Source organism: Thunnus albacares, chromosome 6 (genome assembly GCF_914725855.1).
Source record: "Thunnus albacares chromosome 6, fThuAlb1.1, whole genome shotgun sequence".
NCBI classification, from domain to species: domain Eukaryota; kingdom Metazoa; phylum Chordata; class Actinopteri; order Scombriformes; family Scombridae; genus Thunnus; species Thunnus albacares.
The window spans coordinates 22,202,062-22,216,624 of NC_058111.1; the positions used below are offsets into that span (position 1 = coordinate 22,202,062).

The window sequence follows — 14,563 nt, forward strand, 5'->3', positions numbered from 1 at the left end:
TGAGGGACAGTGGTTGTTTAGACTTAACAGACAGCTGCTGTAGTTTTTAAATGGTGAGTCACATAGAGGACAGCTATCAGTCTGTCTGGTTTGTAGGATTTGTGACAAAGAAGTGGCGCTGGGAAAGGCAGTGCAGTAACTTTACCTGTTCAGCACTCTCAAATCTGACTCCTGGGACACTTTTTACTCTGCTCATGCTCAGCTTTCATGGCATAATCTTCCTGTTCATACTGTCACCCTGATGCTCTGTCTATCTCTCTGTGTCTTTCTCTCAGATCTGTTTTGTGAATCTGGACCCTCAGAAAACGGACTGTCGTGATGACAAAAGCGTCAAGGTGAGCTCATTCTTTCCTTCCTCTCGTCCCTCCATGAGTGCTCCTCTTTTCTTTCCCACCCACTTTTCATCTCCCGGGAACTTCATTGTGTTTCACATATAAACATTGGCTCAGTTGCCATGGATTCAAAGTTCATTACCCAGAATTAGAGGGTTGATTTGTTTAGATAATATGCAGATTTTGCAGCCTTCTGCAGCTGGCAGTAGCAGCAGTGGGCGATCAATAATCATTCCGCATGGTTCAAGACTTCTCACAGGAAGGATTTCATAATTATGTGTCTCTGCGTCGGTAGCACAGAGAACACATCATGTTCAGTTTTGAAGTCACTTGAAGAAAGGCTTTTTTGTTATCACGTAGTATTGTCTCTGTGCTCGGCATGTCTCTTGCAGAAATTGGCTTCAGTGTCTCCAGACCTGCCAAAGCTTGTTGAATTACTGAATGTCCACCAGCCGAAAGAAAATGAGATCCTACTGCTCGGCGGCCTAGAAGCCTCAGACACTTGCCAAACACACCCACACTCCCCCTCTCAGGTGAGTTTGTGGTGATGTCTCCAAATCCTTTGCAAGTATTTTCAGCCTTTGAATTAACTGGCCCGCAGAGCGAAGCAGAGAGTGCAAGCTGTTCTTTTGTACAGCAATTTTCTGTGATTACATTTGAACCTTTTTTTGCAAGGAGAAATCCGCAGAAGTGCATTCATTTTATCTAGTAATTCTTCCCCATTCACTCCAATAAAAAACATCTCATCTTTTGTAGCATGGAACTGCAGTAAGTGTTAGACAGCAAACCAACATTAGCATGCACAGGAAATACACTTGCAGGTACAAAACACTGGAATATTTTTATTTCAGAATATTATAACTTCAAACACACATGGGATTGTATACTGTAGCGACTAACTAATAGCAATTATATTTGTACTTACCTTTTTTAATACAATGTTTCCATCTCACAGACTTTTTGATACCCACCAAATGCATCATTGTATAAAAACACTCTTGGAATCAATACTCAGCCTGAGGAGCCTGCACAGACAAAAGGAGTAAAAACAGGCATAAGAGCTACAGAAACAGTCAATCTGAAGGTTTAATTAAGATGTTTATAATGTTATATCTCATAATTTGTGACACAATATACTGTATGTGTTGTCAATTGTTTGTTTACCTTGGTGTGTACCTATGTATGCGTTCATGAGAAGGTATGTATACATGTACTACTTTGTACAAGCATTATGTGTGTGCATGCATAATAGGTATTTGTTCATGTTCCATTCAGGTCCAGCAGCCGCAGCAGAGAAGTACAGGCGTGTGCCTGGTTCATTGTTCAGGGAAGAGACGCTCCACTCAACCAGGCAGTATCATCTTTGAGATCAACAAGTTCCTGATTGGTCTGCAGTGGGGAAAGGAACAACAGCTTCAGCAGGGCCGGGCAGCTGGGCAGCGGGTCGATGACGATACCAATCGCTCCATCTCATCCATAGAGGAAGACTTCCTGACTGCCTCGGAACACCTTGGTGATGACAGCGAGGATGATGGCTTCAGAAATGGTGAGCCTTGTTACCTTCGCCAAAGAGGCTTTGTTTTTTGGCCGCATTTGTGTGTTACTTGGCAGGACGTCTTAAAAGAATATTTCTCTTTTACTTTGTATGAAAGGTGGGGTAAAATAAGGCCAATGAACAAGTTATTCACTTTTGGTGTTGATCCAGTAATTTTTAATGGATTTCTCAGTATTATGACATACTGTACTCTTGAATCATATCACTATTTTCTCATGTATCACTGCACTTAAATGAAAAGAAAATGGCACATGTATCCCCTGACTGTCTACCACTATGTGGGTTTCTTAAGAGATCAAAATCCAGATACAAATAGATTTTTAAAAGGTCATGTTAGTTAGTCTTGGTAAATTTCTACTTATGTTGTGATTAGTCATAGTTCCAAGAAAAAACATTGACATTTATGCACTGAACTCTTGTATGCATTGACACATTTTGAACATTCATATTAATGTTGATTCAACAGTATGTAATTGTTGCCTTAGGTCCACTTTTTGTCCTTTGTGTCACCCTGTTTACAACAGCTCATGGGTTAAAGATTTCACCTCATATCTGCCTATGTAAACGTGGCATTATATAGCCTGAACAACCTTGCAGTGTTCCTGTGATACATTTGCACTTACTCACAGCTTGAGTCAGCATGCTGTTCATTCAAAACTTTGAAGAAACCTTTGACTGCACACTGTGCAGCATGAAGTGGCTGTTCCAAAACAGATTTTGATGTGATAACATCTTCCTTGAGCAACTAAGAAAACAGACCGATCTGAAGACCAGAAATAAGTTTTAATCATGATTTTAAGGTCATCTTTAAAGACTTAGAAACAAACAACACATGTCCAAGTCCATCAAGTGGAAATTCCATTTTTAATTAAATAAGTATTAGCGGTAAAAGGCACATAAAATATAAAAGGTAATAGTACTCATTATGCAGAAAAATGCCTCCTATCAGTGTTATATATGTATTATATTACTGGATAATTATTATTGATGCATTCATGTGCAATCAGCATTTTATGTTGCAGCTGGTGGAGGTGGAGCTGATTTTAACATACAGTATATACTGTTTGATAGATTAACCAGTATTAGTGCATTATATTTTATGTGCTCATTATAGGTTTTGTATATAATAACTTCATCTGCAAAGTAACTAGTAACGATAGCTGTTGAATAAATGTTGTGGAGTAAAAAGTACAATATATCCCTGTGAAGTATGGTGGAGTAGAAGTATAAAGTAGCATAAAATAGAAATACTCAAGTAAATTAGAAGTGCCTCATAATTGTACTTAAGTATAGGATGTAACACAGCTAACTCTGAACTGAACTGTCAATTTAATGTTCATATTTAAATCATTACCTATAACAGAGCTGCAGAATTTTAAGGCCAGAAAAATACTTTCATTGCAAAACAAGATGCAGTAAAAAGCAAATTGGCAATATTCAAAAATATGACAACTATTCTGATATTATTACTGCCATCAAGGTGGAACTCACTGTTTAATATTGTAAAAGTTATTCTAGTCAGGTTTGTTTTTATTGAGCAGACTTCAGGGACAGCACATGAGCTTGAAATGAAACACTGTATTTCTTCCTGAGATTGCAGTAACACCACAACCAAGACAGTGGTGTACCAAGCACTGAAAGATTTCTGTAATGACTGAGAATATATAAAACAAGAAGGAAGTATTCATTTATCGCTACTGGGTTGCCCAGGTGATAAATGATATCTGTTAGGTGGTGGCAATATGGGAAATAATTGTCTGTTCAAGTTTTGTTCAAGGGGAAATTGAATGAGACAAACAAGAAACAACCCAGCTCAGGTAGTCAGTGAAGGGTAAAACAGGATTATATTCTGCTCTTGCTGTGACACTTTGGAAACTGATGAAGCTGCTTTCTAATCAGTGTGGACATTTTTCATTCCCTGTTCTCTCTCTTTCCCTCTCTTTTTGCTTGTCTCCTCACAGAGGCAGAGAGTGGTGACCTGGCAGAGAGCTTGGTAGAAGTTGCACAGAAACACTGTGTCAGACTTACGTGTCAGAGGGGACAGCTGGCCCATCATCAGAACAGGGAGGACAGGGAGGTGAAAAGGGAAATGCATCAGCGAGCCAGCCACCACACTAAGGAATCAGCTGGTCACTACGCCACAAATCTGGCCGAGTCAGTGCTGCAAGATGCCTTCATACGCCTCTCTCAAGATGAAACGTCTTTTGTCTCTGAGGCTGCTGTCAGTGTGTCCCTCTCTAGACGCCCTTCCAACTTCACTAGTCCTTCACAGACCAAACAGCCTTCACAACAGCGCACCTGCTCTTTTGAACTCCCCAAGATCGTCATAGTTCAAAGCCCAGACAGTTCTGACGTGGCTGCAGAATGGCCAGAGACCCAGGTGTCTAATGTGCCTGACCAGGATATCACTGCCAAAGGCACAGAGATACCAGAAAATGGGACACAGGCTCACACTCCCCATCACAATGGAGGACACCCATCCAAACATGTAGAAGTGGCTTTAGCCTGTGCAGCCAGTGTCATTGGCACCATAACTACCCCACAGCTGACAGAACAGCTTGCCATGGAATCAGCTTCAGAGGAGGACACAGAGGAGGACCTACATGAACCAGAGGAGAGTGGTGACTACTCCCTCTCCTCAGCCATGTGTGGCATGGCTCAGGTAGCTGGTGCTGTAGCAGCTGTGGAGCTAACAGAGGAGTCAAGGGAAGGCGGCGATTCTGACGCAGATTCCACAGATGTCTATACAGCATCCCAGGGTCTGATGTCTGCTGCCGAGGCCTCTGCAGTCTTCACACTGCACTGCAGTGTCGCAGAGGGTACCAGTGTTGAAGCATTTCGTGCCAACATTGCTGAGGTCCTACACAGGGAAGCAGCTGAGGTGCTGACTCAGCCACAAGGCTACAAGAGTGTAGCTCACCTGTTGGAGTCCACCCATAACAAGATAGTAGATGGCATCACTTGTCCAAAAAAATCCTACATGGATGAAAGAGTGGTGGATGATTTAATCAATGAGGTGGCAGACAGTCTCTTTAAGCATGCTTTAGAGAAAGCAAAAAAGAAAAAAGAACTGGAGGGTACTGGAAAAGAGGCACCAAGCATCCAGGTTTTTTTGCAGGACAGTGTAAACAATTTGCTGTTTGATATCCTTTGCCTGACACAGAGGAAAATCAGTCACATATCTAGATTTGACCAAGGGTCTTTTGGGACACAAGAGGGTGATACTTGTGCTAAGGAGCCTGTCACCACCATGGAGAGCAAGGATCCATCAATTCCATTGCAGTGCTTAGTTGGCCATAGTCAGTCCACTAATAATGATAATCACAGTGGCATGCTACAGTGCACAGATAAGCTTACCATGGTTCCTGGGCTGAAGGAGAAATGTGTGCTTGAGGAAAATGATCTCACTGCATCTCTCCCCACAGCATACAGCAAAGAGCAACAGCAGCAGCCATCATACAGACAAAGTCATTCTAAATCCACCTCCTTTCCTGCCAAAGACTGGTCTGAAAACCAGCAGAACCAGCAGGGCAGTAGTGCCATCAGAGAACCTTTGAGTGAAATCCAAATTCACAGCTCAGAAAAGAGGGGGCGACTAGTGATGGGAAGTGACAGCAGACAGGCCTCCCTCACCCCTCAGTCCTCACTCAACTCTTGCAGTTCTCTGCTCTCTTGGAGAATGGACTCAGAGTCCAAGACACCCATTACTTGCTATGCTGATGATTTGGCTACTACAGTGGTATCTATGGCCACAGAATTAGCTGCCATATGTTTGGAGAACTCTACTGGGAAGCAACCCTGGTTCTGTGCCCTGAAAGGGACATCTACAGAGGGACCAGAGGCCTACTTGATCCCTGCTTGCCGTACAGTACTCAGGAGGAAAGAGGGTCAGAGCAGCAATGCAGCCTCCAAGAAACATCGGGCACCACGCCTCAGTGAGATCAAGAGGAAAACAGAGGAGCAACCAGAGCTGATGGAGCGGCTGGTGAACCGGGTAGTGGATGAGTCAGTAAACCCGGATGAACCACAGGACCCATTTGCCCTCTTTGCATCTGAAGTCACAGCCAGGATCATGAACTGCCCTGAGCTTAATGTGGTGGACACCTCCAAAGCAGGCCAGCCACGCAGCAGGTTGCAGTGTGAGAGGTGGAGCCGTGGGAAGGCGTCTAGTTATGAGAGCATTCCAGAAGAAGACGCAGACCCCTCAGGCACACCTAACACCCTGGGCCCAGGCAGTCGGTTAGGTCAGAACTTGAGCCGCGGTAGCTCAATCTCTAAGCAGTCAAGTTGTGAGAGCATCACAGATGAGTTCTCGCGGTTCATGGTAAACCAGATGGAGACTGAGGGCAGGGGCTTTGACCTTCTCCTGGATTACTATGCAGGGAAAAATGCCAGCAGCATTCTGACTGCAGCTGTGCAACAGGCTGCATCCAAGAAAAATGGTCACCTTAATGTCAGGGCCACATCCTGCCTATCCAAACAGTCTAGTACAGAGAGCATCACAGAGGAGTTCTACAGGTTTATGCTTCGAGACATGGATAAGGAAAACAAAGAGTATGGCATTGCCAAGACTAAAGAGTGGAGCAACAGCCTGTTCCCACCCTCTCCTAGAACACCCTTCTGTATACGTCAATCCTCTGTCCCAGACCGGCGCTACTCAGACTCACGACTGACTGTCAACTCACCCATTAAAGCCAACTCATTTGACGGATTTGCCCGCAATGTGCATGGAGACACACTGAATATCTACCCCACCAACTCAGTGTCAGCCACGGGACTGTGCAAGTCAGACTCCTGCCTGTATCAAAGGGGTAAGACTGACCAGATCACTGATATGCTGATTCATGAGACCTGGTCGAGCTCTATTGAATCCTTGATGAGAAAGAACAAGATCATTGCTGATCCAGAGGACAGTATTGACCTGGAGGCTTCAGGAGACTCCCAGCCCCATGTGCAGCAATTTGCCAATCGCCTGGCAGCTGACATTGTGGATATTGGCAAGTCTGCACTCGGGGGCCAGCAAGAAGTAGCTGGGGGCATGCCTGGGCCACACCCACAGCCACACATGCCTGTTGGTGAAAGAAGGAGGGGGTTCAAACAATCTCATCTAAGTTGTAGTCGGAGTAGGTCCAGCCAGGAGCAAGCTAGCACTGGATTAGGGTCTGGGGCTAGTGACAGCAGTGCACCCCGCATGAGGGGCCCCAGAGATGTGCCGCTGATCCATATTGAGGGAGATCAGAAGGATGAGGAGACTTCTCTAAGCCATGAAAAGGCAGGAGGACCTCAGGAAACACCACCAGAAACAGCAGCTACCAAGCGTACAGAGAGAACTACAACCAACGGCAGCAGGTACTGAACTGGTCCCTACTCTTCTTTGTGTGAGTCAGACCAACCCTTCAGGCAGAAAGTTTTTTATAGCCCAGCAGAGTCACCCTAAATATTAAAAGTAGAGATTATTTTTTCTGAAAGAGTGAGGGAGAGAAAATAAAAACATTAAAATTTGTCTAGGAAAATCAGCATTGAATGAATAAAATCCAGGCCCTACAACTGCCCGAGCATATCAAAGCTATTTTTAGAGTTTGATCAAAGAGTGGCAGGCACACAGAGGATCCATTCACTGGGGAAACTAATCTATTTTAACAGTGTGTGAGGTTTGACAAACCTTTGGCTAGGCTGTGACTCACACTGTCTGGGTGATGTAGTGTGTGTGCAGAAAGCTTCTAGTGGCTTCATCTTTTATCCACCGTAGGGCTGTTCAACTCATCTTGATCAGTACAAGCTGCACTAACACTTGGATAACACACTAAAACCATGAGACACTATAAGAAAGGCATTTAGATTACACTGACATGCACACGACATACTTATTAACACGAGGGATCTGGTTGTTGTGTTAAAGCTTGCTAGAGTGAAGTTGTTTTGCAGCAGGTTAGCTAAGGAATGGTGTTTATATGAAGTAAATTCATTTGTAATAAGGGTATGTATTCCTTCTGATTAGACATGGTTAGTCTTACGTGTCTCAATTTTCACAGAGACAAGGACTCAACAAGGTGACAAGATTCACTCCAATTCTAAAAACTAAAGGTGTATGAGTGGCCTTTCAGAGGACGCACTAGAGTGTAGACTCTCCCAGAAGACATTTTAGTGGATACTCTGAGGGTAATGAAGACTGGAGCAGTTCATAGTGTGTCTCAGTATGGAATCAAATGAACCTGCTGAAAATCTATAAGTGGAAAGAGCAGCTAATGTACATGAGAGATATACAGAGGAAAATGAAAATATAATATCCAGATGTGGGGAACTGGTTGAGATCTGCTGGTCTTTTACTGAGTGTTTTAAAGAACCGTAGATCCTCAATACAAAACATGTTTAATAATGAGTGAGAGGAAAACAGCTGAAAGGTTCCCAGGCCACAGGAGAGTCACAAGACACGCTCCTTTTCACTTGACAATACATGTAATCCAGGAACAAGTGGAGTGCATCTGTTTGTCCCTTGAGTAAGAGTGGAAGTCAATCACTCGCCTAGTCAATAAAACCTGATTTCCCTCTGGAATTGTCGAGGATGGCAGCCCTCAATCATCTGATTATGACTTAATGTAATCACTTTCCTGAAAAACTGTGAAAATCCAACAGTGCCCCTGGGGAATGAATTTTGCTGATGCATTAAAGATATTGAAATGAAGTGTCTCTCTTTGAATGTGGTGCGTAGTTATTTCAAATTCCAAAGGCTTGTCATTTGTATAAAGTTACTATAGATCTATCATTTTTGGAGGAGAAACTTTCCCCATACTGCCTTTTGAAATGCATTTTAGTTTGAACAAAGCTCAATGTTTACTGTACATGAAGAGTGACTTGAGGAACATTGGAACAACAATGGAGCCAAAGTAACCACACATTGCAGCAGACATTGTGCACAACCAGTCGATGGTCACTCCCACCATCTTGCGGTTTGCTCTCCCCAGCAGTGAGAGGGACAGGCCAGCTGTGGCGGTGGCTGCAGTAGTGAAGAGGGACAAGCGTTCTATGAGTGCTAGCAGTGAAGAGAGCATGGGGAGCTGGTCCCATATAACCCCCGAGGATGACCCCCACGAGGAGACCAGTAGTTTTATCCAGCTGAGCGAGGGGTCAGTAACCGTTGCTCCTTGATACTGCTCCAAATGCTGCTACTCCCACCCTCACCCCACTCTCATTGGCCCATCGCTACTGACACTTGTGCTCTCCTGTGCCAATGCCAATTTACTCCCCGCTGCTGCAATATCCACACCTGCTGAGGCAGTGTATGGCAGAGAGCTCACTCCACAAAGCCCTCTCCATAGCTCGCATACAGGGCGAGACCCTGCTTGCACCCCATGCACAACTACCTGCAGTAGTAGGCTCCAGTACTACAGGGATGTGACCTCTCACATCGAAAGCCTCTAGTTCAGAACATTTGCTACACCATTCTCTGCTTCATCAATTTTCATTTGTTTTAGCCAACTACACCAACTTTTACCAAATAGCCTGGAGTAAATGCTCTGTGCTCTCTAGTTGAAACAAGCTAGAAGTAGAAGACGCCTTAAAGAACATGTTATATCCCCTGATATTGGACCAAATATAAGCATCATAAACTGCATGTTCAAATGCATTTATATTGAAAGGCGTTGATATATGTAGATTAGAGTGGAAAGGGGAAGTTGGAAGGTTCCATGTGGTTAGTGTGGAAATGATATGAGATACCTGCTTTTTGCTTAATTAACTGCAAGAGTAGTTTGTCTGCACCACCATAACACTCGCTGCTCCTTGCAACTTGTCCATCTTCCTCTTTACTTTAATTCCACCTCATCCATGAACCATATTGTGACACAAGGGCACGGCTGCCAGCCCTGCCCTGTCCACCATACCCACCTAAACTACCTCCAAATCTCCTCATCCTCATCTTCAGACAGGCTTGCTGCCAGACTAAAATCACCAGCTCTCCCACCTTTGAGCGTCCGATTCTCCTGCAGCTGCTATTTATATGTTAATCACCAGCTAATGAACAACACAGCCTGCATCGCTGCACCTGGTTATTGCTCTCTTAACAAGTCAGCGATCATGTCAGATGTCTTGAGACAACATGCGAGTGACGCTATCTCCTGTTTTTTTATTGGTTTACAGGAATGGGACCAGCAGCACATCCAGCCTAGGTCTGGCAGACCTGGATGCTTTTTCTGATGTGCCCACTCAGAGCACAGTAATCAGGTAACTGTCATTGTCACAGGCCGGTGCTGAAGTATTTCTCATTAATGTGTCACTTTTTTTTTTTAAAAGTCTGTGGATAGTATATTGCTTTTTTTGATGCTCTCACCCAGAGCGCAGCAATCAGATGACATGTGACAGTGACAGGCTGTTGGACTAACACTTATCCACATGACAGATTATTGCTACTCTGTCAGTCCAGCATTGACAATAATGTTCCATTTAATAGACAGAAAAGCATCCCTATCTATCTATCTATCTATCTATCTATCTATCTATCTATCTATCTATCTATCTATCTATCTATCTATCTATCTATCTATCTATCTATCTATCTATCTATCTATCTATCTATCTATCTATCTATCTATCTATCTATCTATCTCAGATTAAAATACATACTGTAATACATGGTATAATTAAATTAAAGGAATAGTTTAAGTTTTTGGGAAATGCGCCTATTTGCTTTCTTGTTGAGAGCTAGATGAAATAGTTGGGAAAATAGCCTCCTGTAAAACTGAAACATGTTGTTTTTTACAGTTTGGTTTTTGTGTGAAATAAACAAACAATATATAATGTGTTAATTGGTAAGCTTTAAAGATGCTGGTGGGTGGATTTTGTTACCCTCAGACAAAGCCAGGCTAGCTGGTTCCCTGTTTCCAGTCTTTGTCGCTAAGCTAAACCAAATGCTGCGGGTGGAAGCTTCATGTTACTGTAAACACACATGACAGTGGCATCTTCTCAATTAACTCTCAGCAAGAGAAAGATGAAGTGTATCTCCCAAAATGTCAAACTATTCCTTTAAGTGATACTGTGTGTCACTGTAACTTCCAACTGGCATTTCTTTCCTCGCAGTGAAGAGACAGAGAAAGGCCACCTGGCAGGAACCAAGGAGAATATCTTTCGTAAGTGCAGTGATGAATTCTCATGTCATCTCAATGCCATCAGCTTTTTAATTATTCACCTCCTTCTTCAGCTTTGACATCTCTCCACTCACCAAGAGCTTTTGAGTGACTTGAGGTACAGTATGTGCTCTGTCTGTGTGAATAATCCCTCAAATGGATGTACTTGAATAAAGGTGATGCTCTGCTCTGCATTAAGGATGGTCATCAATAATTTAAAAGGGCGTGCACCTCCAGAGGTATCTCAACACAAAGGTCATCTTTATTTAATCACTTACACTTGATCAAAGATTGTCTCAAAGCATAACTGGGCCCGGGATATTTTTTATTTTATGAAGTTGAACATATTGTATGATTGTGTGCAAAGATTTGGCACGTTTGCATTTGATACATACTGTGCATTGAAATAAGTATAGAAGCCCTGAAAAAGAGAATTGATTTGAAGAAAACTCTCTCAGGTATGATAGTATTTTTATAATAGTTATACCCCCCTAACACAGCACATCTTTGTACTTTCAGAGAGCAGTTCAGTGAGGACAGCGAGCAGCAGTAGTAACCTCGGGGAACTGTTGGTAGTAAACTGTGACCTTGAACCGGAGTGTGTGGACTCAGAGCTGAGAGTGGCTCTGCAGTGGATTGCTGCCTCTGAGCTGGGCCTTCCTGCTCTCTGCTTCAGGAAGTCCAAAGAGAAGAGGATCGCAAAGGTGGGCACAGTCAAATCAAAAATAAAAAAGCAGGGAGACTGACTGAACTGATTGCATAGTTTTCTTTGATTATTATAGCCCTTCTCCACACTGCCATGAATAAAATTCATTTACTGTCCTGAAAGTTGTACAATTTAAATATATCAAGTCTAAAATAACTGATATCTTCCTATAAAATACCCACCATATATAACACTGACCTCAGTGACTTCAAAGGTAGCTACGGCCTGTAGCACAAAATGGCAGGTTGGGTCTTCTTTGCTTATGTTTTTTAAATAATGCACTTGACAAAAAGTGTGTGATTTGATCTGTGACTGCCTTTAAGACAGGTAATATTTTAGGAATCATTTATATGACAAATGAATTAATAAATGAACTACATCATGGCTCATACACTGGGAATTTCTTTAAAAGTTGGAATTATATATACTGTAGATTTCTCCATCAGCCAGCATGGTGATGTGAATGAGCATGTATATATTGCTGGATTCATCATGTGTGTGTGTTCTCTTAGTTCCAGAGGGTGGTCCATCTGATGTCTCAGAAGGCGTGGCGGATTGCGGACTTGTTCAGCGCTGTGGTTCAGTTCTGTAAGCTACATGAGAAAGAGGAAGAGGAGGGCAGGTCCTTGTCCAGCCTGTTTGATTGGCTTTTGGAGACCCTGTAAAGTGGATTAGTTACCTAATCCTGCAAACAAAAACACACATGCTCCCTCACTCACACTTCTAACGTGTTCCTAACTATTTGCCCCATCCTGTCTCATCACACCAAATGTCTCCTGCTGCAAGCTGAGAGCACAACGCCATGAGCCCTCCCCGGTGCCCTCTCACCCTGTACATGGAAGTTGTCTTTTATGTCTGTCTGCAATCATGAATGGACCAGTTTCCCTTTAATAAAAGCATGTTTTGTTTTCAGATTCACCACTCTAGCTTGTGAGACACACGTATAGAGCAAACTGTAGGTATATGGGTTGGACATTCCTAATAGGAATGAACTAGCCTTCAAGAGGTTATAGTCAGCAGGTTTTAACTGCTCCAGATATATTTGCAGACTCTCACAACCAAATTATGTGTTTATTTATTTATTCCAAATGAACACACGATAGGAAAATCAGGTTCGATTCTCCCTGCAGCTCAACATGCTCAAACCTTTTATATCAAAATTACTGTGTAAAAGAGGCGGTTAAAATGTAAGCCCAGAAAAATCTCTGTCACTTTTGTTTCATAGCCACTTAGGAGTGCACATTTGCTTAAAGTAAGCAAAATTGTCCATATATTTGTTGTATTCATTGGCAAACACTCCACCTCTGTTGTGACCTTGAAACTCAGTTCTAAGTAAGTATGTTATCTTGTTAATGTTACTTGAGAACTGATTATTTTGGATAGCTGTACTGTATATACTGTAGATTTGGAACTGCTGCACCTTGGAGTAGTGGACTGCTCTCTTTAGCTTTTACTATGTCAGGAAGACAGAGTAAGGTTTGTAATGTTGAATTTGTATGTGAATTTGGTGTGTTTATTTCTCTACTTAGTGGTACTCTAGTGTTACATCAGCATTCGGCAGCATCAGCTGTAAACTCTGTCACTGTAGAACTGAATGTATTTATCTTTTGACATCAATAAATTTCTGTCATGTGAAATACAAGCAGTCTTGATCATTCATAATATCCAACAGAAAGGCAACTGAACACTGCTTAATAGCACATTTATCATCATTAGTATTATACTGTTTGCATAGTTTTCCCAAAAGCATGTCACAGAAGCAGCAAAACTAACAAACAGACACATGATCTTTGTGCAAGTTTATCACAGTTAAATACAAGCTGGGAAACTACCAAACAGACATTCATAATTACATTGCACTTTCAGAAAATACTACTTAGTACACATGGGGACTGCCCATTTGCCCAAAGACCTGTTATTCCGAAACCCAATAGTTCAAAAAATATCCCATTGGATCGAAAGCCCATTAGTCTGATGGTCCATTATCCCGAGAACAAACGCCTGTTGCTCTGAAGGCCCATTGCTCCAAAAATAGGGGTGGTGGTGGGGTTGTGATAAATGCACCATTATTTATTGTTAGGCGTTCCAATTAGGCTACCTCTTAGTCTTTTGGGTTAGGGTTAGTATACACTAAATGCACTAAAAAGCAGGCATTTTGTAAACGATATCTTCATATATGCATGTCAAAATACACTTAGAGCAAAAATCTCCAGAGCGTGTATTTTCGAAGCAATGAGCCTTCGGAGCAGTGGGCTTTTGTTTTCAGGATAATGGGCCGCTTGACTAATGGGCTTTCCGTCCAATGGGAGGTTTTTTGAACTGTTGGGGTTTTGGAATAATGAGCCATCGGACCAATGGCATGGCACCATATACATCACAGAAACATGAAGGCAAGGCAGTGGGAACAAAATATCAGAAGATTAACTCTTTAGCTGACAATGGACTCATTACTCTTTTTTGTACCGCAACATGTTATATTGAAGAAAAACTGTGGCAAGTAATTTGGAATGTGCTTAGATACACCTCCTCAAAATTTAAAGTCTCTCCTCAACTTTATAAATCATACTGGGACCATACTTCAACAACTAGCTATAAAGGAATAACTCAACATTCTGGGAAATACAATTTTCTTGTTGTGAGTTAGATATCACTCTGATGTCTGCGTGTCACGTATGGGGCTAGAGCCAGGCGGTGATTAGCTTAGCTTAGCATGAAAACAAGAAGTAGGGGGAAATGGCTAGCCTTGCTCTGTCCAAATGTCAGAAATCTGTCTACAGTAGCAGCACTAAGAAATATTCTCAATATTTAACACACTGTACCTCTTTTGTTTAATTTGTACACAAACAAAAAT

The 14,563-nt window shown here is 42.5% G+C and overlaps 1 protein-coding gene across 5 annotated transcripts in view; it reads left to right on the top strand.

Moving 5' to 3' along the window:
* LOC122984593 (SPHK1 interactor, AKAP domain containing) overlaps window positions 1-13,354 on the top strand; it is a 129,964-nt gene extending 116,610 nt beyond the window's left edge. For 4 of the 5 annotated variants that reach the window (XM_044355150.1, XM_044355151.1, XM_044355152.1 and 1 more), the window contains 9 exons: window positions 276-335; window positions 725-865; window positions 1,608-1,878; window positions 3,849-7,236; window positions 8,850-9,011; window positions 10,024-10,107; window positions 10,960-11,009; window positions 11,526-11,710; window positions 12,225-13,354. In XM_044355150.1, coding sequence (XP_044211085.1) covers window positions 276-335; window positions 725-865; window positions 1,608-1,878; window positions 3,849-7,236; window positions 8,850-9,011; window positions 10,024-10,107; window positions 10,960-11,009; window positions 11,526-11,710; window positions 12,225-12,377 — 4,494 coding nt within the window. In that variant the 3' untranslated portion in view covers window positions 12,378-13,354. The remainder of the gene's footprint in view (window positions 1-275; window positions 336-724; window positions 866-1,607; window positions 1,879-3,848; window positions 7,237-8,849; window positions 9,012-10,023; window positions 10,108-10,959; window positions 11,010-11,525; window positions 11,711-12,224) is intronic. The other variant, XM_044355154.1, reaches the window with a different exon arrangement.
* The last annotated feature ends 1,209 nt before the right edge of the window (window positions 13,355-14,563 follow it).